Source organism: Engystomops pustulosus, chromosome 5, assembly GCF_040894005.1.
Source record: "Engystomops pustulosus chromosome 5, aEngPut4.maternal, whole genome shotgun sequence".
NCBI classification, from domain to species: Eukaryota; Metazoa; Chordata; class Amphibia; order Anura; family Leptodactylidae; genus Engystomops; species Engystomops pustulosus.
The window spans coordinates 129,718,244-129,741,586 of record NC_092415.1 but is presented as its reverse complement, the minus strand read 5'-3'; the positions used below and the strand labels follow the sequence as shown (position 1 = coordinate 129,741,586).

At 41.3% G+C, this 23,343-nt stretch overlaps 1 protein-coding gene across 13 annotated transcripts in view; it reads left to right on the top strand.

The window, feature by feature from the left end:
• Positions 1 to 23,343, top strand: part of CTNND2 (catenin delta 2) — a 526,223-nt gene that overhangs the window by 185,738 nt on the left and 317,142 nt on the right. For 9 of the 13 annotated variants that reach the window (XM_072153023.1, XM_072153024.1, XM_072153031.1 and 6 more), the window contains one exon: positions 5,287 to 5,349. The exons of the other annotated variants lie outside the window; for them this stretch is intronic. In XM_072153023.1, coding sequence (XP_072009124.1) covers positions 5,287 to 5,349 — 63 coding nt within the window. The remainder of the gene's footprint in view (positions 1 to 5,286; positions 5,350 to 23,343) is intronic. 13 annotated transcript variants of the gene reach the window in all.

Here is a 23,343-nt window from a genome sequence, read left to right as displayed (position 1 = left end):
AGACGATGACTCAAGTCACTACCTGGGACCGGAGTCTAAGTGGTACCTGGTTTTCACCAGAGCCCGCCGCAAAGCGGGTTAGACAAGCTGCGGCGTGGTACCACCAGGTCGTTCCACAGGCGTGACTTGTCTGCAGTGGCGGCTAAGGTTGAGGTACAAGAACGGCAGTCAATCTCGTGGTCAAAGTCCAGGCACAGAGTCAGGGCAGGCGGCAGAGATGCAACGTCAGGGTTCAATCCGGGGTCAGCAACAGGAGGTCCAAGCAGAGAGGTACGGGAACACAGAACAGCAGGATGGAGGAACACTGGTACACGGAAACACAGAGGAGCTCAGGTAACACAGGAACACGGAGGGACACGGGTGACACAGGAACGCAGGATACACGGGAACGCAGGCAAATCGCAGTAAAGCTTTCTCTCAGGCTGTGAGGCACAAAGATCCGGCAAGAGACACAGGAAGAGGCAGGCTTAAGTAGATTTGGTGAAAATGGCCAGCGCCAATTAGTGGCGCACTGGCCCTTTAAATTTGCCAAAGGTGGCGCGTGCGCCCTAGGAGGCGGGGACGCGCGCGCCGTTCTGCCGGAGTCGGCGTGGGAACGGGATGGGGTAAGTAAGGTGCCGGGGGACCGGGGCAGCCATGAACCGCGGCACGGGTGCCCCTGCGACCCGGGAGGGGGGTCACAGAGGCACCCGTGACAGTATTATGGTGGTGGAGCTCTGTCGGTGAAGGGGGAAGGCCTCCAGTAGCTGTCGGAACAGTGCAGAGGGAGGAGTGCACTGGGCAAGAAGAGGTGACAGAAGGAGCAAGGGGCTAGGATGATTATTTTGGGGCTGTTTGTGATGTTCTGCAGAGCTGAGGTGTGTATCACGACGTTCTGCAGCTGAGGTGTGTATTATGAGGTCCAGCAGTAGCTGAGGTGTGTATCATGAGGTTCAGTAGTAGCTAAGTTGTGTTTTATGAGTTTCATTAGTAGCTGAGGTGTGTATTATGAGGTTCATTAGTAGCTGAGGTGTGTATTATGAGGGTGAGTAGTAGCTGATGTTCTGCAGTATCTCTGGGGTGCATTATGATGTTCTGTACAGCAAAGGTGTGCATTATGATGTTCTGTACAGCAAAGGTGTGTATTATGAGGTTCTGCAGCAGCTGCGATGTGTATTATCGGGTTCTAAAGCATCAAAGGTGTGTATTATGATGATCTGCTGCAGCTGAGATATGTATTTTAAGGTTCTGCTGCAGCTGAGGTACAAACTATGAGGTTCTACACTAGCTGCAATGTATTCTGATACAGAAGTTGAGATGTGTATAATGATGCTCTACAGCAGCTGAGGTGTGTATTCTGATGTTCTGCAGAAGCTGATGTGTGTATTATGAGGTTCTGCAGTCTGGAGAACCTGTACAGCCTTTTGACTGTACAGCCTTTTGATTACTTATAGAATATTTGAAATTTTTCAAAATGGCTAAAAAGTGGCATTTTCGACTTTGGGCACTGGAAATAACCATTATTATATTTTTATCGGACATTTTGGGACATTTATATGACTTCTAGGGAAAGGGGGGTGATTTTAATTTTTAGGGGTTTTTTTCTTTTTTTTTTTTCAGTTTTTTACTATTTTTCAGACCCCCTGAGGTACTTCCATACCATACTATATGGGAATTTACCACATCATTTATTACAATGTGCAAACCGTTCATTGTAATGAATGAATTAAAATGAGATCCAAGGCTGTCATAGCAACTAATCGCAACCCCTGATTACCTCACAGGTGACGGCTATCCAAGATGGCGACGCCCACGTTGCCCTCTCCATGAAGTATTTAGCACGGGGGACTTCAAATACCCCAGTATATTCTAAACCTTTAGGTCTTATAAGGCAGCGTTTTTTTTGGCAATTTCAAAAGACATTTACCTGTCAGAGATTCTACAAGACCAAACAAGAGGGGAAGCACTCCTGGACCTTATCCGACCAATAGACTTAACAGGTATCAAAATTACAGGTTGAGGTTCACCTAAGTAGCTGTGACCAAGTACATCATTCATTTTGAATTATTTGTCAATAGGACTAAGGGAGGACTTTTAAGGCATAAACTTGGACAATGTCCTTAAAAATAAAAGCACTGAAAAAAATTGGATGTTTTTATAAATATTCTAAAAAGGTCCAAAAAAAGACATATACCTTATGGGAATAAGCACAATAAAAACTGAAATAAAGACAATGTGGTATGGAAAATTAATACAGTAAGGAGGTCATTGTATGAGAAAGATTAGGCATTCAAGTTACTAAAACAAGAATGAAGCAATGATAAGAACGCCATAAAGGATCGTATGTTAATCATCTCCCTCAATGTAAGAAAAAAAAAGGAATGTACAGTCAGAGAGTAAGTCTGCTTTCACATTGTTCTGAATAGGAGAGGGTTAATAACATGACCATTAGTCAACACCTTAACGACCTGGCCCTTTTTCATTTTTGTGTTTCCATTTTTTACTCCCCACCTTTGACATGTCATCTCTCTTATATTGTAGCCCTTCCTCTCTCTCTCATATTTTGTCCCCCCTCATCTCTCCCGCATATTGTGGGCCCCCATCTCCCCTTCATATTGTGGCCCCTGTCATCTCCCCCCATATTGTGGTTCCTCTCCTCCCCCTCATTTTGTGCCCTACCCTCATCTCCTTCTCATATTGTGGCCTCTCATCTCCCCCTCATATTGTGGCCCCTCATCTCCCCCTCATATTGTGGCCCCTCATCTCCCCCTCATATTGAGGCCCCTCATCTCCCCCTAATCTTGTGGCCCCTGTCATCTCCCCCCATATTGCGGTCCCTCTCTTCCCACCTCATTTTGTGCCCTTCCCTCATCTCCCTCTCATATTTTGTCCTCTCATCTCCCTCTCATATTGTTCAAATCGCACATTGTAATAAATGGGTTAAAACGAGACAGCCTCAGATCTTTGTATGACCCGAACCTGTCACGCTAACAGATCGGTGCTTCCCGATGACGGCACGCGGAACGTTGATCTAAGCTAATATGGCGGTGCCCATAGGCAGTGCTCACAGGTGTTACCGTGTATGGAGAGGGCTCAGTCATACAGTGGTAGCCAGCATGTGTTGTTCTAATACGTCACAGGTCGGTAATGGGTTAAAGGACCCTCAGGACTTCTTTTTTTATAACTCTATAGGCCGCGATTGCAGCAAAATAGTCTGGGGCGCTCTTTGGTTTCCTGTTTAAAATGACATTTGTGTCATAAGACATATTCGTGTTTCTAAGTGCCATGTTTCACGTGATATAGGCATTTGAAGTGTGCCCCCCTTCAGCCTGTAAGTTGAAGGCAGAATGTAGAAGAAGCTGAAGGAAATATTTTCACTTTCAGTTTGCAGAAGTACATGAAGAAGTATATGCAGAAGTACTACAGTATGGCAGTCTATAGGGATTTTACTGATCATGCATGACAATGTGCCACTGGCACATTGTAACGAATGATCAGCTGCTATATAGCCTCGGGTCTTACAAAGACGTCACGGGGAGCAACGATTGAAGCCAAGATGTTAGCGCCCATGTGCCACCGGCTTTTTAACGAGATTGCAGGGTTAACACGCACGATTAGTTCTAGCACCGATCGTGGGTGTTATCAGTGGGCGTTTACTGTAGTATGCAGCAAACACTCACCGGGTATGCTCAGCTCGTGAAGGGGTTAAGAAATGTGAGGGGTTTGCGACAGTTATGTGTTATGGCTGCAGGTGCACTTAAAGGGGCGTTCTTAGTTTGAGTTTGCAACACATTTAATACTGCAATTCAACAGAATTGTAAAACACGCTGTATACTAAAGATGCACCTAAAAAAAAGATGGTGCACGCTTTCCAAGCAGTGCAGGGTGCACCCGATTATTGATGACTGTGGGCCAGTATTCAATAAACTGCCACACCCTACACACTTGAAATGCAAACTGCACATAGCACAGTTTGCACTACTTTTTAGAACAATGGCACATTGTAGCTTATTAGGGATCTCGTTACTCCCCCACTTCCTGACTAAGCACACACAAGTAATATGCATGAGTTTAAAGAAAATCTATCATCAAAATCAAGCATGATAAAAATCAAGCATGATAAAACACTTACGGATGGATATATTTTTATCCATGGCCTCCTTCCTTCTAAAATCAACTTTTATAATTATGCTACTGAGCTTGAAGCGCTTCGGGGGTGTTACCAGTGTATCCTGTAAAACCCCTTTTATATTCACCTTTTATTTGGTGTAATCCATGTTTTGTGGAATAACTTACATATCTCTATACCATCCACCGAGTCTCTAAAAAGCTACCGTCTTACAATGCCTTGAAAAACGTGCACATACCTTCCGGCTAACTGACTAATGTGACTAATACCCTATTTTTGTGCCATTTAGTCAATCTTCTAATCTATGGAAAGATAAAATATCCTAAGAAAAAAGGAATATGAAATTTTTATCCGTACTTCTCTATGTCCCAAATCAGATTAATCTTAAGAAAGAATCCGAAGTCCATAACAGGCTAGCAGCCAACACAAATAACAACGTAGAAGGCAAGACCATCTTAACCAGACTAATTTTGTCCAGTCGAGAGAGCAGCAACCCACACCAACAAAGACCATTATTTCTAATTGTATTAACAAAAGTGGTTAAGTTTAGACATATATAATCATCCAAATTTGCAGAAAACAATGTTCCAAGGTAACAAAAGGAATTTTGGGAGATCTTTATATCAATTCCCTTGAGATGTTCCAAGACCTCTGCATCTAACGGCAACAGCTGCATCCCCCCCCCCCCAAATAATTTCTTCACCTAACCACTGATCAATTTTTAAATTTTTAAATACAAAATCATATGGTCTGTGTAGAGGCAGATCTTGTCATACTTTTGTCTGCAACCACCCCCAGCAATCTCCAATTCAGCACAAATCAACATTGCCAAGGGCTCAATATACAGAACAAACAGCCAGGGTGATAGTGGACACTGGTTTGAGCAATCTCCATTCACTACTATCCTAGTAGATGCTTGATTCACTACACAAAACTTGGGACAAATCTAAACTGAACCAAGACCTTCGATAAGAACCTTCACCTTATCCTGTCAAAATCTTTGACCACATAAAGAGACAGGATGGAGTAGAGGTCCACCTTCTCCATTTCAATTGCAGAATACAGCCGCTGTATAAAATGGCTGGATTTTCCACCTGGCATAAAGCCATTTTTATCTACATGTACGAGGTCAACAATGAAATAGATAGGGTATGAAAACCTCTGCATTTTTTTCATAGAAGCTGAATGGAAGACCATCGGGACCAGGAGCAGTATCTATAACACAGGAATCCACTACCCCAGTAAGTTCCTCTCTTGTAACAGGACCCTCCAAAAAGCCCCTCTAATCCTTCTTCAGCTTTGTAAAATCCATCCTAGACAGATATATGTCCAAACTGTCTGATCTGGAGCAAGATGACTTCTATAAATCAGGATCTTTCCTGATCTTCCCATCTCTGCCTCCTACAAAAGTATTATGAGTATTATGATTTTTTTTCTTTTATTGTCTTGATTGAGAATATTAGCAGCTGAAAATTTAAGCGATTTTCCACCCTGAAATTAAGTGTATTGTAAAATATAGTGCACTATAAAAAAGTATTTATGTTAATCCTTTGCATTAAAAAAGATCCCTATGTTTAATTTGCAATTCCATGGATTTACCTCTAATTACCCCTGTAGATTCACTAAACAATTTCCTTTCTTCATTTAGTTTGCTGGTGAAATTTTCTCTTTCTCAATTGCCTTACCATATATTACTCTTAAAGGGGATTTCCCACGAAAGAATATTTTCTCATTTCAATCCCCTAGTGTTGTTAAGACAATAAAGATCATTGTAACCCCTTACTTTTTAAATTTTACTGCTGTTATTGCTGTTTTAGCTCCTATTACTCCCTAGGCTACTTGGTGTAAGATTCCAGGGTGTGAGCGGGAACTCTCTTAGCTGACACATTATTATCCATCTAGTTTTGTGGGGTGACAAATGTGGTTACATTATCAGGGTACAGGCAGGGCCGATTCTAGCATATTTGCTGCCTGAGGCGAATATTAAAATTCTGCCCCCCCCCCCACTCCCGTTCCATTGCCAGCTCCCTGTTCAGTAAATGCTGAAAACTTTACTAACACTTAACATTCTGAGAGTCATTAGTGGCATCTAGTACCTTATGGATGACAATCTCTTCCATCAGTAGGACTTTATTCCGGGTTCTCCAATCCAGGACATATCACAAGTGAATTCACGGCCAGATATCTTCAGCTCCATGCAGCATATCTTCACCCAGTGTCCCTAAAAATACCACAGTCACTTACAGCATGAAGTCTCTTGGATAACAACACTGTGCGCCTAAATAATATATACCCCTCACAACACAACTGATAACACTTTTCTCGCATATAAAACATCCCTTCATTTTATATAAATATTCTACTGGAATAATAGCACAGCACACCAATCAATATACAACACCCCTAATTTATTAATACAGACCCCCCAAACATTAGGTTTACATGATGCAAAGTAATCTATTGTATCCTATAGCTAATGTACCCCACCCTGTTATTATGTTACATATGATTTTATATACAGTGCTAACCTGACCAATGTAAATATATAGGACCCCCTAATGAATATATACTGTGTATATATATATATAATTTATTTATTTTTATAAAGCCCTGCTCTCATATATTAAAGGCCTCATTATCCCCCCCCAATTAAATTATATCAAGCACCCATAAACAGCCTCCCCCAGCTTAGCAATATACTGTACCCCATATACTGCCCCCCCAGCTTAGTTATATACTGTATCCCATATACAGCCCCCCAGTAAAAGAAGAATCTGTCCCCATATAAATATACACAGCCCTCCCAGTATAATAAGAATCTGTCCCCATATAAATATACACAGCCACCCCAGTATAATAAGAATCAGGCCCAAAAATAAATATACACAGCCCCCCCCAGTATAAGACTAATCTGGCCTCATATAGATATATACAGCCCCCCACCCCCAGTATAAGAATAATGTGGCCCCATATAAATATATACAGCCCCCCCACCCCACCCCCATGTAACAATAATGTGGACCCATATAAATATATACAGCCCCCACCCCCATTATAAGAATAATGTGGACCCATATAAATATTTACAGCCCTCCCATCCTCACTATAAGAATAATGTGGCCCCATATAAATATATACAGCCCTCCCACCCCCAGTATAAGAATAATGTGGCCCTATATAAATATATACAAACCCCCCACTCCCCTATCCCATTATATTAGTATTCACCCCTTATATATATTTAATTAAAATGTGTATGTGAAAAATAATAAAACTTATACTTACCTCGAGGCAGGCTGCTCCCTCAGCGCGACTCCCGTCTTCACGCGGCTCCACTCACAGGCAAAGGCGGCGTGACCTCATCAGCCGCCGCCTGTGTCCCTGCTTAAAACGTAGCGACGCCGGCAGCTTTACAGGTGCTGCGACGCTCCGCATGTAAATCACACCTGTATCTTAAAGAGACAGGTGCGATTTATCTAGCGGGCAATTCGGGCGCCAACGGGCAAAATGCCACTCTTAAAGGGCTCCGCATTCTGCCGCCTGAGGCGAGATTTTCATCTGGCTTCTGACATTGTAATAACAAACACACATAGAGAAATCAGAGAAATCAGAGATGCATGATGCCTATTATTCATAGGCTGACAGACAGAGGCACACAAATGTGTGCCTGCCGCACCGTAGCACGGAGGGCACACGTTGGCACACGGGAGAGGAGGTGGGGGTGAACACTGCTCGCCCCGCCCCTATCCATAGAGATATATGGCGCATGGTGCCATATTACAGAGTATGGAATGGTATGGTGCCCCATGTCTGCTGTACTGTACGGCCCCGTCCGCTTCACGCTGCTGCTTTTTTGTATGTGACTGATTTGGACAATGTTTTTCCACATTGTTTGTCAAAAATGGGGGAAAAAATTGTGTGGGGGTTCCCCCTATTAAAAAGATGGACCCCACGTAATTTTTTCCCCATTTTTGCCAAAAATGGGGGGGGGGGCGCCGTGGGATGCTCTCTGTTGTCCAAATCAGCCACATACAAAACAGCAGCAGCCGCCTGCCATTACTGAGCTGGAATAGCCCACTGTTAGGGGCAATTCCAGCGCAACAATAACAGCCTGGAGCCGCCCCACTACCAGAACATCTATAGACGGTCAGGTACTGCTTTGTACCTGTCTCTTCCCGGCACCCCTGGTGGCGGTGGGTGCCAGAGTAATGGTATGGGCGTTAGTGTGAATTTGCAAAAAAAATTAAGCCAAACACTAAGGCCAGCCCTTAGTAATGAGCACCACCATCTAGCTAGCACCACTACTATGGCAAACTATGAAGAGTGTTCACACCGTTTTTAACAAATAGAAAATTTTATTGAACAAAAAACACAGACACAACCTCATTGACCATTTTATTTGTTAGAACTGTTGGTCATCGATGTAATCCTTCGAATCTGAAGTAGTACACAGCAGACACGGTCCTGAAAAAAACACACACACAAACAAAAAAGTGTACACAGCCATGCTCCTCAATTTTATGCATAAATATACATTGGTGGTGGGGTTAAACAGCAGTGTGTGTGTATATATATATATATATATATATATATATATATATATATATATGCTACTATATATACATTGGTGGCAGTGGATGCGCTGGAGGGACGAGCAGTGAGAACAGTGTGGAAAATTCATACTTACCAGCCTTCGGCTACGACGTCGATGTTGCACCCCCGAATACAGTAAACTCTCCTCTGTCGTGGTGACCTGCGGGCTGTGCAAGTGAAAAGTTCCCGTTCATGCGCAAGATTTCGGGAAAGTTGCATGATGTCACCAGGGGGCAGGAAATTGAAACAGAGACTCAATATGAATAGTAAGTAGCCGGGGGGCTTGCATAATTTACTGAGCCAAAGAGCTCAGTGCCTCCAGCACTATTTCCAAAGATCTAAAGTCATTTTGCAGGATGCAGGAACCAGGAAACTAGTGGAAAGAAGCAAGAACATCTCCTACACGTAAGGAGCATGAGTTAGAGGACAGTATAAAACCAAAAAAATGGTGATAGATGTCCTATAAAATATTTTGTAACTTTTTTTGTTTTTTTTTATTTTTGTCACATACAAAAATCAACAAAAGATTAGGAAGAGGAAAAGAATTCCTATCAATACACATCACATTGTTTCTTTTCTAGACAATTTTACAATTACAAATAATTCTACACTACACTGGCCGCAATCTTAAGCACAAAAGTCTTTCTCCTACTTTCCTTCTCTATATGTCATATTTTATTTTTTTTTATTTACCCCCCCCCCTAACCCCAAAAAAGAGAAAAAAAAGACAACAAACAACAAAAACAACCCCATCTCTCTCTCTTCCACCCCAGATCTCCCCAAGACCTTCCCTTATTTCCTTTCTTTTTCTCTTAATCAAGTACAACTCCTTTACTGTAAAGTTATTTTCTATCCAATTTTTCCACATCTTTTTAAATTGCACAGCTTTCTTATTTGAGACAGTCTTTAAATTGTACTATTCTCCTTGTAGAGACAAGAATAGGACTTAACGTGTTAATTTCTCGGGTCCATTTATCTTTAATTCCACTGGAGTTCATTTTCTGTTCCAACATAGGAATATAAAATTCAGACAATTTTCTTTTTTTCGTATTAGTAGTGGAACAAATAATTATATTCCAAATATTTGGACTATCCTGAGGTATACATTTCTGCTTTACTTTTTTCAATACAGCATGTCTAATTTGCATATATCTAAACTTATCAGTTTCTTTCAAACCAAAATCCATTTTCATTTCATCAAAAGTTTTGATGGTACCATTCTTGGTTATCTGTTCATATCTAATCAGTCCTTTCAATACCCAGAATCTATAATCAAACTCCACTGGTAACCCAAGATATAGATTCCCCCAAAGTGGAGTAGACCTACAAAACCCTTCTATATTCCACAATTTTTTAATGTCCAGCCATATCTTATGTAACATTTGCATTATTGAACATTTCACTGTGCTAGGGCCCTTCCAAAATAGTACACGTTCTGTTATATCTAAAATATTATATTGTCTATATATAACCCCCCAACTATCTCTAAAGTAACAACAAAGAGACAATTTTCCCCAATTCAGGAGGTATTTAAGTTGGGCCGCAAAATAATATAAACGGATGTCCGGGACATCAATTCCTCCTTTCTGAGATGGTAATTTCATGGTGATCATCTTAATTCTTGGATGTTTCCCTCGCCATACTAGATCTTTAAATTGACTCTCTACTAACTCAAAAATTTTATTAGGAATATATATAGGTGATGCACTTAATACATATATTAATTTAGGAAGAAGAAACATTTTGAGAAGGGCTATTCTGCCTAATATGTTAAGGGAGAGTTTTTTCCAGGTTTTTATCTTTTCTCTTAATGTTACAATTAAGGGAATGATATTCAACTTGACAAAAACGGATATTGTAGTTGATATATATATATATATATATATATATATATATATATATATACCTAAGTACTTTATTTTCTGACCCCCTAAGATAAGTTTTAATCGTTTATTATCTCCCAAAGGATCTAAGGGAATACATGCAGATTTCTTCCAGTTAATATATAGTCCAGAAGCCTGGCCAAAAATATCAGACTTCCAACACCCTGGGAATGGATCTATGACTCCCCAGATAGAGTAGCATATCATCTGCATAGAGAGAGATCTTTTCTTCTACTCCCCCATATTGTAGCCCCACAATCTCCCTGTCCCATCTTACCCTGGCGGCCAAAGGTCCCACCGCCAGGGCAAAAAGGAGAGAGGGGGCAACCCTGCCTTATACCTCTATGCAGGTAAAATCTGGTTGTTCACCAAAACTCTCGCATTAGGGCAATTATAAAGCAGTTTGACCCATGCAATAAACTTTTTACCTAGCCCCATAATTTCCAAAGTCTTCCACAAAAATTTCCACTCCAGGGTGTTGAAAGCCTTCGATGCATCTAACATGAGAATTGTTCTCTCTCCTGGATTGGATGGCGTTAATTGCAGATTGAGATATAGCCGTTGAATATTTTCCATTGTAGATGACCCAGGCATAAATCCATTTTGGTCATGATGGACTAAGGATCTAATAACTCTTTTCAATTTTTCAGCTAGTATTTTGGCTAGGATTTTAGTGTCTGTGTTCATAAGTGATATTGGACGGTATGAATCCATTCTTTTTTTGTCTTTATCAGGTTTAGGTATTAGAATAATTAATGCTTCTCGCATTGATGCTGGAAGTATGCCCAAATTCAATGATTCATTCCATACACCCTTAAGTTGTTCTATAAGCAAATCCTTGTGTAAACTATAAAGTTCAAATGGGATGCCATCCAATCCGGGAGCTCTATCTCTAGGTGTAGTCTTTAATACAGATTCTACTTCAGCTCTTGTAATTGGAGCTTTTAATGTCTCCCTTTCCTCTTCAGATAATCTGGCTACTACACTATTTTCCAAATAATTATTTATTTCAATGTCAGACAAATATACCTTTGTTTTATACAACTCTTCAAAATAAGTAGCAAAACATTCCAATTTGCCCTCTGAATCTGTTACTAGGGCATCCTTTCCTTTTTCAATTGCAACTATAAAGTTCCTTTCTTTTTGACTTTTTACAATATTTGCTAAGATCTTGCCAGGGGTGTTACCCTCCATACAAAATCTCTTAGACTGTACTGATATTTTCCTACCAGTGTGGAGGTATAACAGATCAAGATAAATAGACTGTAGTTTTTCCCATTCCAACTCATTATTTCTTGTTGGTTCCTTATAAAAGGCTTCTTCTTTTTGTTTTACCCTAATCTCTAATTCTTCTATCTTCTGCTTAGTCTCCAATTTGTATTTATAAATTTCAGCTTTATATATTCCTCTCATGAAGGCCTTACCCACCTCCCAAATGGCATCCTTTCCCGCCGTCCCAGAATTTATTAAAAAAAATTCTTTGATTCTCGACTTGAGCTGCGCATTGGACTTGATCAGTGAGAGCAATACGGACGCTATCTTAAAAACTGGTCTTTGCATAGGTCCAGCTAACTACAAGCCTATATGCACAGGAGCATGATCAGACACGCCCTTATTACCGTATTCCACCCTTTTTTACATATTCACAACCCCGAGCTATTTGTGAATACCATATCAAGTCTTGTTGCTACTTTGTGAGATTTTGAGTAACAAGAAAATTCTCTCTTATCCCCATGAAAATGTCTCCAAATTTCAATCCAACCCAATTTCCCTGTAATATCAGCTAATCTACTATATTTATGTGTTTGCCTCCTATAAGTGTACATACCCAACACATCAATATTGTGGTTCATTACTGTGTTCAGATCCCCCATCATTAATAGTGGGGGATTACCCACCTTAACTACAAATTCAAATAAAGCATATAAAATTTACCAGGGGGTGAGAGTAAGAAGAGAGAGTGAGGAAAAAAAAAAAAAAGGGAAAAATCCCATAACCCCCTCCCAGGGTACCTTAAGACCCAGAATTGTTCTATGTCTCTTAGCACCTCTAACCTCTGCATTGCTCACCCTCCCAACCCGAAGACCACGGCCAGTGTTTACAATTCATCTTTCATCATAGTATTTATACATACTGATTTAACCATTCTTCCACCTCTTTGGGTGTATCGAAGAAGTAGACCTTTTCCTTCCATTCTACACAAAGCTTGGCTGGAAATAGCATTGAATACTGGATAGCATTCTGTCTTAGTTTTTTTTTAACCTCAACAAAACCTTTACGTACATTTTGCGTTTCTATCACGAAATCAGGAAAAACTTTAATCAAATGACCTTTTGTATCTTTTGAACTTTTTTATCCTTCAGTGTGCAGAGCTGTTTAAAGTGTCCTTTTTGCAGTAAGAGATGACGTTTACATTAATACCATTTTTGGGACTGTAGAACCTTTTAATCGCTTTTAATTAAAATTTTTATGTCTTGCAGAAAAGTGACGTTTTAAACATTTGGGTGCTATTTTCCATTACAGGGTTCACCGACGGGAATAACTGGTTTTTAATATTGATATATTGGGACTATTAAGATGCTGCGATACCTAACATGTTTTATGATTTATATCAGTTTTTTTGACCCCTATGGCACTTAAACTTTAGGTTGCCTGGTTGATCCTACCATATTCTGCTATACAACAGTATAGTAGAATATGGGGATTTTGCACATGATCTGTCACAATGTGCAACTGGCACATTGTAACAGATCTTCAGAAATGACAACTCCTGCAGTCTAAAGACCCCCATTGCTCCCTGATGACATCATGCACCCCGTCATGCTGTTATATGCCGCCAGCAGCTTTGGCAGTGGCATGTAAAGGGTTCACACCTGCAATCGGTGCCAGCACCGATCGTAGATGTTTGCTGTACCATCAGAATTATTGATGGTAGATGCTTATTACTAACCACCTCGTCCTGAAGTGCTGTGCAAGGACTCCCTGACTGCCAACTGAACTGCAGTGCTCACACAGTAACATGATGCTTGCTGCTGCACTGCAGCCTCAGCAGATTTGGGGGTTGAGATTAGGGGCGTGACTAGGGTGTGGCTTAAAAGGAAAAAACGCTGTGGCGCGCAAAGCTGGAAAAGTTGGGAGTTATGCATATAAGAAACTTGTCTTCATGGGAATACCCCTTTAAATAATCATTGGTTGAAACTATATTACTAACCATGAATTCATTTACCATATTTTTTGGACTATAAGACACACTTTTTAGCAAGAAAAAATCTTGCTAAAAAGTGCCTGCGTCTTATAGACCGAAGGTCAGGAGGATCCAGCACTGCCAGACTCTCCTGACCATTTTAAGGGAGATGGGGGTGATGCCCGAGAGCTGCACCCGATCTCCCAGAGAGGAGATCCTCCGCACTACTCTCTCCTCTCCCAGGTGTCCTGCAGGACCTGCGGTGATGTCAGAACTGTGACTGATCACATGCTTCTTACATCACCACATACTGCTGAAAATGGGGACATGCTGCCCTGGGACATGGTAAGAAGAAGGAGAAGAGGAAAGAAGGAGAAGAGGAAAAAAGGGGAAGGGAGGAAGTGTGTGTGTGTGTGGGGGGGGTTGTCTGTGTGTATAGCTGAGCTGTGTGCGTAACTGTATTGATGAAGCAGAGCTGTGTGTGTAACTGTATGGATGATGCAAAGCTGTGTGTGTAACTATGGATGTAGCAGGGCAGTGTGTGTAACTGTATGGATGATGCAGGGCTGTGTGTGTAAATGTATGGATGGAGCAGATATGTGTGTGCTTTAGTGCGACCAACAGGGATAATTTAATTGGTGTAAGATATATGTTTCCTTTTTTGGAAGCCTAAATCTGAGGTGCATCCTTTAGTAAGAAGCGTCTTGTAGTCCGAAAAATATGGTTCCTCTGTTTTCAAATTCAGTTAGGACCAACCAATATGGGTCTTACCACCTTCTCTTTTACCAATAGTCACTAATAGTGGAGAATGATCAGTCAATAATACAGAGTTGATTTTTGAACATAAATCTATTTTAGATAAGGTATGGTATGACCAGCTCATACAGGGGTATGCTCCTTCTTTGTTTGGTCAGTCAAAAATACATCCTACCCATATCTTCACAAAACTCCACACCTAGAATTGATCTAATGTGGTATTTAAATCTCCAGTTACCATTAGCGGGCATTCTTCCTTATCCCTTAAAAAGCTTAAAAGGTGATCTAGTTTAGCGGGATGTTAAAGGAGGTATGTGAACAACTTTCTTCCCATCCAGTTTTCCATAAAGAAAAAATCTCTAGAAGACATACAACAGCTGGTAAGTGCTTTTGAATTAGATTAGATATTGCACACCATTTGAGACCTTCACAAATGAATAACTCTTGGGATGTGGAACAACTTTACCTATTATCTTGATTATGTGCAACCATTTCTTGCTTTCCTCATCAGGTTAGTCTACTGTTGTAATAACTTGTCTCCTGGCTGTACTGATTTCTTTTATGATCTGTAAATTTGTTAACCAGATATGTGCTAAAAGAGGGGAGGGGCTACTACTACTTGCTCCCAGAGTAGGAAGGAGGCGGTCATGTGACAATGCTTTCTGTGTGTAGCAAAGCTGAGTGGCTTCAGTTTTGTGGATGGAGAAGTTACACTTCATGTCACTGTTTCACTGCTGGTTTCTACTACTTATAACATGCTCCATGCCCCTCCATGTGATGAAAGCTGCCAGGCTAGTCACCATAAAGATCCTGTATGTACACTATGCAGTGTTCAGTGGATTTACTTGTAGGGATCTCGTTAGGCTTACTGCTACATTTTTGAATGAGACAGGACAAGGTATTGTGATTGGTTGCCATGGGCAATTAGAAATATTCTGACTGTCAGACAGCTTGATAAATCTGCCCCAATATGTGCATTGTTCTATTTATTTTTAAATGGGAAATCACAAATGACAATTTGGAAAAAATTATTATAACATTGGAGTTGCACTTTTAATATAATCCTCATTCAAGTGGGGAACAACATTGCAAACAGAATTTCCACTTTTATTGACCTATTTTTTTACCCCATTGAAACTAACCCTTACTAGAGGGCTTACTCTTAGTTTTTTTTGTAAAAATCTGAAAAAAACAGACTTATATCCTACCAAAAACCTCAGTCAACTATCCCTGAATTCCTTCTGACATGTCATTTGACATTTCTTCTTTTTAGAACCCCACAATATCTAATATTAGCTCTTCTTTAAAGTACAACTGTAAAGTATAAATCTTTTGCCTAGCTCTGCATTAAGCCAAAATAAATAATTACACTCATTAGCTATGTGCAGCCATTTGTCAGCTAGAGGGCTAGCAGCTAGTGGCTACCTTGCCCCTCTGGCTGTCTTTGTGTGGTTAGTTGCCATTGGAATCTGTAGCTAGACTGTGGAGAGGAGGGTGGGTGGATGTTGTTTGGAGGGGTTAATAGCACTTGCTCGCTTATGATCAATAGCTGCTGGGTGCAGGAGAATATTAGTCACGGCAGCATATAAAAAAAACTCCAGGACCTGCAGTGATGTCATAAGCATGTGGCTAATCACATTCTTCAGGTCATCCAATTACATAACAGTAATGGTATGTAGCAGAGCTGTTTGTGTTTGAAAGTTTGAATATAGTAAAAATGTGTATGTATGAAAGTTTGAATGCCCAAATAAAGACATAGCTCGGGTTCCCCATCATTTCTAGTGAATGGCATCAGATCCTGCACAGACAGCAAAGGGAATATACAGTGCAACCTCTTCCAGCAAATCTCTTCAGATTTGGGGTGGTGGAGATACATTGTTGATATATTTGCAATTTGGTTTGTGTCCCTAGAAGAGTTGGAAATATTGTTTGAATATTTGAATAGAATTGATCCCGGGATTCACACGGGTCTGGTCACATACAAACATTTATTTGATTTAAAAAAAAACACATTACAAAATAATTAACAAGTAGCAAACACTGTGTACATGTTTACATGGCAGATCAGAAATGGTGTCAAAAGTATGTTTCACAGTAATATATTTTATTTTTCCTATACTTCCCCTACACTTTAAAATGTGTAGTTTGAAAACATTGCTCCGATAAGAAAAAGAGGGAGGGGGAGCTGGACAGAGATTTCTATGTCAGGTATCTCTACTGGAGTGTTTGGCTTCTCAAGCTGGAAAGGGGAGTCAGTGGGCTGGTCCTGTTAAATTACTCCTAAGGTACCCCTTAGGAATGCATTAATATACCATTGTGTCAGGCAGAAGGGTTGTACCAGGTCCACTATTTCTGCTCTGTTCATGTGTGATGTGCTATATGTACCCCATATGCGAAAGAAGGCCTTAGCCTGTTTTTATTTGTGATGTAGTGTTTCCAACCTCCCCATTTTGACCAAAAAACACATTTTTGCATTTACTTCTGCCAAAGTTGGAATATCTGGAGAGATCCAATTTTTCATGGTAAAGTGCTTCAACACACGAAGGAATGCATGTAGATCGAGATGCACTGGGGGTAAAACATCTTTTACCAAGGGTTGCGGATCGCACTTTCGTCGGGCTGTGTGACACTATCAGGGATTGCACAACTTGGACAGGTATTTAGCAAGTGTCTGCTCCAGGATTTTGGCACACGCGATCAATTTGTGGCGCAGCTGCGCTTGCTTCCATGCTACACAAATTGGGGGGGGGGGAGCGTGCCTACAGGCGATCTGACTGATTTGGACTGAGCACGGGATTTAACATTCAAATTGTGTCGCAAGACCAAGCACTTACATGCACCACGAAAAATAGGGTGAACTCTGTTAGACCTGAGCGGGGAAGCGACACATGCAGAATATTGGGCGGACGATCTTAGTGAATTGCGGCATGTTGCATTATCCTTGGACAATGCTCTTTCAGTGAACTCCGTGGGAATGTAAGTACATGTGACCCCTTGTGTCTGGTCCCCATCTTCTGCATGGAAAATTAGAAGCATGGGGTCCAGTAGCAAGTCCACTCTACAGAACATGGAAACATGTCCTTTGGATTGATTCCCAGAAGCCTTGTATGTGCTTACATTGCCAGAGACCGTGCCACCAGTCTGTGCACGGTGCATCACATTTTGGGCAGGCGATTATTCTATCAGGATGTGCAGATGTTTTGGGTAAGTTAAAGCCATAGTAAGCATGATGTATGATTCTGAATTAGGTCTCTCTCCATTGCTCACTAAGAACTCATGCTCTAACCTTTTAACTCCCTTTAAGAATGCTATCATTGATTTCTGAGGGCCCAACAACTGCCCACCTGCTGGGATGTTTTATTTAATAAGAGTTTTTTGGTATCCCAATATAGGGTTGATATAGTTCGCATACTTTGGCCGGTCCCTAGTAGCGATGTAAATGAGGTTTCACAGGCTTCTATTGTGATATCCTTGACTCCCTGACTCTTGTTGATAATATGCAGTTGGTAGTACGTGAAAATCATGCATCCTGTTAAGGAGTACTTGGTTGCGAGTTCCTTCTCTTTGGGCCATCTGGATTCCGAGTCATGTGGTAGGTCGCCCACAGTTTGTATTCCACTTACTTTCCATGTGTTGTATAATGTACTTTCCCTTCCCGGTGTGAAGTCACCATGCTTTCACAACAACATATATTTGAATAGTAAGAAGGGTAAATTATATAATTTCCTGATCTCTTTCCATGAGTGAATTTTTGATACTGGGGGGCCATTTAGAGTATTGTGTATGTAACAGGATTATAAGGTTATGGATAGCTACCAGAACTTTCTTTAAGGTCGTGTTATAGTAACTGTTCATATTGTGGATCCAGTCTCTTAAATGTCCAAAGAGGCATATTTATGCCTCCCTCAAATCTACTCAACATTATTTTTGTAACGGTATGCGTGGCCTCTTACCCAACCAGATGAAATCTTCGAAGGCCTTTGTTAACCGTGTTATGTCTAAATGTCTAAAGCGATACAGGGATGTACTGGGTAAAGCAGATTTGGGAAGGTAATCATTTTAAGCAGGTGACATTTGCCTAGTGTGGACAGTGGTAATTGTTGCCAACAGTCCAGTTCTGTTACCAATTTAGTGTACAATAGTTAAGGGTGTAAATGGACTCAGGTGTCCTGCCAATGTGTATCCCCAGATATGGCCACGGCCATGGCCACCTTATATCACAGGCTTTCTCGGCGTCTAGTGCAAAGAGAACTGGTTGTTCCCCTGGCTGTGTGTGGGTCTTTACCCGATCTTAAACAGATGAGTCATTTGCTGTGAGAGTCTGTCTGCCATTATTTTAGATATAAGCTTTATATCCTGATCTATAAGGAACATCAGACGATATGATCCTGGGTGTAGAGGATCTCTCCCATCTTTTGGGAGTAGTTTTATGTGTGCTGTCTTGGAGCTTTCTGGCAGGACCCCATTTGTAAGATGTTGTTGAAATACGTCGTGAGCATCGGTAGGATTTTATATTTTAGAGCCTTGTAAAATTCTGCTGTCAGTCCACCCGGACCTGGCGCTTTCCCGTTCCTGAGGCTCGTGATTGCTGTCCCTACCTACTCTTAGGATGTGCAAAACCAAAGGAAAAAAGAGTGTTCAGGTCCATTGAATTAATTCTTTATTATAGAAAATATCATTACATTCAAGACATGCAACATAAAAACATAAAAAAATAGGACTCCAAGCCGATATATTGCCATTAGATCAAACAAACATCCAGGAGTACAATTCAACAAGTATATGTGCATAGTGCATAAAGTTTTCCTAGGGTAACTCGGTAACCTTTTAGCCCTGGGTATCAACAGATCGTTGCGTGTTCTAGAACATGCATTTGCATAGCCTCTTTTGATGTTCTGGTTGCTATAGCCCCTCTCCCTAAAACTCTGTAGTGGTTTGTCAGTCTGTTTTTTAAAGGATGCCCTAGTAGAGCATGTTCGTCTCCTCCTTAAAAACTGACCTGTTGGTATGGCATGTATGATGGAAGGGAGGTGTGCAGACGAGGCATGCAGTAGCCAATTGACCGTCTTTCTGTAGACATCGGTTTGTCATCTACCAGTATCTGGATATCCAGAAACTCAATGGTTGTCTTACTATATTTGTATGTCAATTTAATATTTTTGTGATTTGAATTCAGCCTCTGCATAAACCTCGTTGGTTCCACCTCCGGCCCCTGCCAAATAAACAGCAGATCATCAATATATCTGAGCCGGCACTGCACATGGGACGTGGCGGGCACACCGTAATCGCCAAAAATTCCCCTTTCCTAGAGCACAAGGAAGAGGTTGGCGTATGACGGTGCACATGCCGCCCCCATGGCAGTGCCGCATTGCTGGAGATAAAATGAATCCTTAAACACAAAGAAATTATGAGTCAGAATAAATCGAAGCAGAACAAGTATTATCCACTAAGGTCTTGGTCTGAGGTACCACTAGTCAAAAAGAAGCAAGCCGCTTTTAATCCATCTTTATGCCTAATGCTGGTGTATAGCGACTCGACGTCAGCCATCACCAGCACCATGTCAGACTCCAAAGAAATCCAGTTGATCCTAGATAGGACGTCCGAACTGTCTCTAACATAGGAGGGCAGACATTCTACAAGAGGTTTAAGGTAGTAGTCAATAAATTTACATATTGGGTCACATAGACCCCCCATCCCGGAGACAATTGGTTCCCCCGGAGGATCAACTGGATCCTTAGGTTCTTCTATCATCAGTCCCTTGAGTACCTTTTTCGTAATGCTGACTTTAGAATGTGAAATCATTTTACAGAAAAACTACTGGTAGGATTAAATGGTACTTTTGGAGTAGTTTGGAGTACATTACCCCCCCCCCCCCCTGTCCACTGCCTTTACCACAATATCATCATATGTTTGTAATTCTTTCAGCGTTTTGCGTTCAACAGATGTTAAATTATCCTTTTGGCCTTTAGCCACAAAAGGCCTCAAAATCTCTGGCCACCAATTTGGTAAAAATTCCCACCTGAGGGCATAGGGACAAGGAGAGGAAGCAGGTAGATCTGGGAAAGGCTGAAGTTGGGAACCTACCTTGAGATTGCAAAGTTTGTTCCTTCTAGAGCCTCAAGTGCTTCATTTTCCGCCTGACTTTCTGTCATCATATCCAATGCAATTTTTAAAAAATTAATTTTCGAGAAAACAAATGCAGATCTTTTAACGCTGCAAAGAAATCAAAATCATTAGAGGGCGAAAAAGTTAGCCTCTTTGTTCTTTACATTCTTTACATTCTTGGCTGTGCTTCTGGTCACTGATGTTCCACTTCAGATGTTTGTGATACTAATGAAGAGGAGGAGCGTGACCTAGATCTAGGTCAGCATTTAATCTATCCACCTGGGTTTGAGCCAAAATCCGCAATTGTACACTATCTAGGAAGTCTGTGGCATCTCCCAATCCCTGAATGTTATATGTGTAAAGGATAATACAGCATAATATTGTCTAAAGGCAGTATTTATTTCAGCGGGTGCCATGACTATATTCCCTGACGGGGGTCAGAGCGCTTGCACATAGGATAGTTTAAATCTGCATTTAGTTAGTCTGGCAAGTAAGCGGCCTGTTTTATTTCTGAAGTGAAAGAATTCCACCTCGTAAGATTGGCAATGTATTTCTTCTCTCCTATCTAGCCAAAGGTCGTAAGAGGACCTTTGCATCTTCCCACATATATTTGTGTGCTTAGGACGGGGATTCCAGAAGAGTAGAGTTCGCAGCACGTAGGGACTCAGTAGCCTTTTCGTACTGTTCTGACACCCGCTTTTTGACGCCAGAGAATATAGTGCCTTTTGGAAATACCCTGTGTAGAGATATCACAACTGGGGAATGGTATGATATCACTAGGTTACCAATGTCAGCTAAAATGGGGATCATATAGTTAATGCGGGACCAGAAATTTTGTGAGTGTGACTAATGTGTATACTCCCGGTCACCGGGATGCAATAGTCTCCAGGCATTTTTCAGACCCATCTGTGTCTGAAGAACATGGTGTTTAGCGGGTGGTTGGCTGTGAGGCTGAGGGGTGTTTACGTACTTCTCCTGGCGACAGAGCTGTATTCAGGTCTCCCTCCACTATTTTGTGGCTGGTACTGTTGCTTCAAGGGGTATTCCGGGAATATGAACGTCTGACACAAAAACCCATGATGATATAACTAAATTAATACAACAATACTCAATGTCATTAGTCACAAAACGGAGCTTAAATAATTTGATTTTAAGCTTTACAAAGCCTCTCTAAAGTAGGTGGAGTTATCACTAAGATGGCCGCCACTGGAAACTACAAGTTCCATGATCCTTTAGTTCTCAGTAACTCCTCCTACCATTTATGCTCTGATGATATAACAGACTTTCTTGCTCTGTTACCATAGTAATGATGTGTAACTGCCATCACCACAACACTGACTATACTGGATGCACTTCAACCAACCAACAACAGCCAAACATAGTGGTGATCACATGACCTGCCCAGGCAGGTGTAGGACATGTGATGTGAACGGCGGCCATCTTCTGTCTTGCAACGGGCTGCGCGGAGGAAATTAATGGACTGATTAAAGGGTCAGTAGCATTTTAATTCTTCATTACAGTCTATGTCAACAGCATTTTCTGCTAAGCGGAGCAAAATTTTAAATAACAACTAATTACATATTAGCTTATATTTTGAGTGCCCATTTGTATATGAATTATGCTGATTCCTGGAATACCCCTTTAATAGAGTTGTCGCTAGGACTTGAAATAAAAGTCTGGTGCCGTTATTTGGACCGTATACAATATAAATAGACCATAGCGGACCCTGAAATTCTAGGAGTATACGCGCCCACCTCCCCTCCCTGTCATTTGCTGCCTTGATTACCTTCCCTGGGAAGTTTTTAGAACTCCTGCATTTCCCTGGTGCACTGGGGACCCAAGTACCTGACCAACCCAAAATTTATGAACTCAAAAATAATTAGCTTCTTCGAAATGGGTTTCCTGCAATAGCACTATGTCAGGGCTGGCTCGCCCCAGATGATGTAGGATTTTTGTTCTTTTGTGTGGGGAACAAAGTCCCTTCACATTCCATGTGAGCATTTTCATAATCTATGAGGCTGCAGAACTGCTGTTATGGCGCGGGTTGTGGGAGATTATAATAGTCAAAAATATAAAACTTGGTCCAGTGTTGCATTTATTGACTCTCCTCCTCCAGAGCACCATGTACTTTGCATAAACCACTTAAACACATTGGGGCACATTTACTTACCCGGTCCTGTTCCGATCCCCAAGGTGCGTTGTCCGACGTGGATGAACTCCGGCACGATTCACTGAGATTGAGATCCTGCATGTTTCGCCACCCCTGGAGTTCACCTTCTTCTTTTTCGGTGTATGTAAGTTCATGTATTGCAAAATAATTTTAATTTTAAATCCTGCACTTAGTCCGAATAAGTCGACGCGATTGCACGAAAATCCGATCGAGTGCGCCAAAAACCCCTGTTAAATGCGGCGCAAATTGGAAATAGTTGGGAAATCCGACGGAAATGCGGTGTGCGGACCCTTAGTAAGTGTGCCCCAATATCGTAAAACATAGCATTGGACCCTCGGAGGAGTAAACCATAAATAACAACAAGAGCAAAAACAAAGGATGTCCCAACCTCGGAAAGGGTCGGGCACTGACAGGCCATGACTTGCAAAAAGGAGAAAGATGGTTCCAGCCTGAACTATTGGACTCCACTTTTTCAGTATGTGAAGAGCTCCCTAGAAAACTCGAACGCCACAGGGCTCGATATCACTGCGATAGGATCCATAAC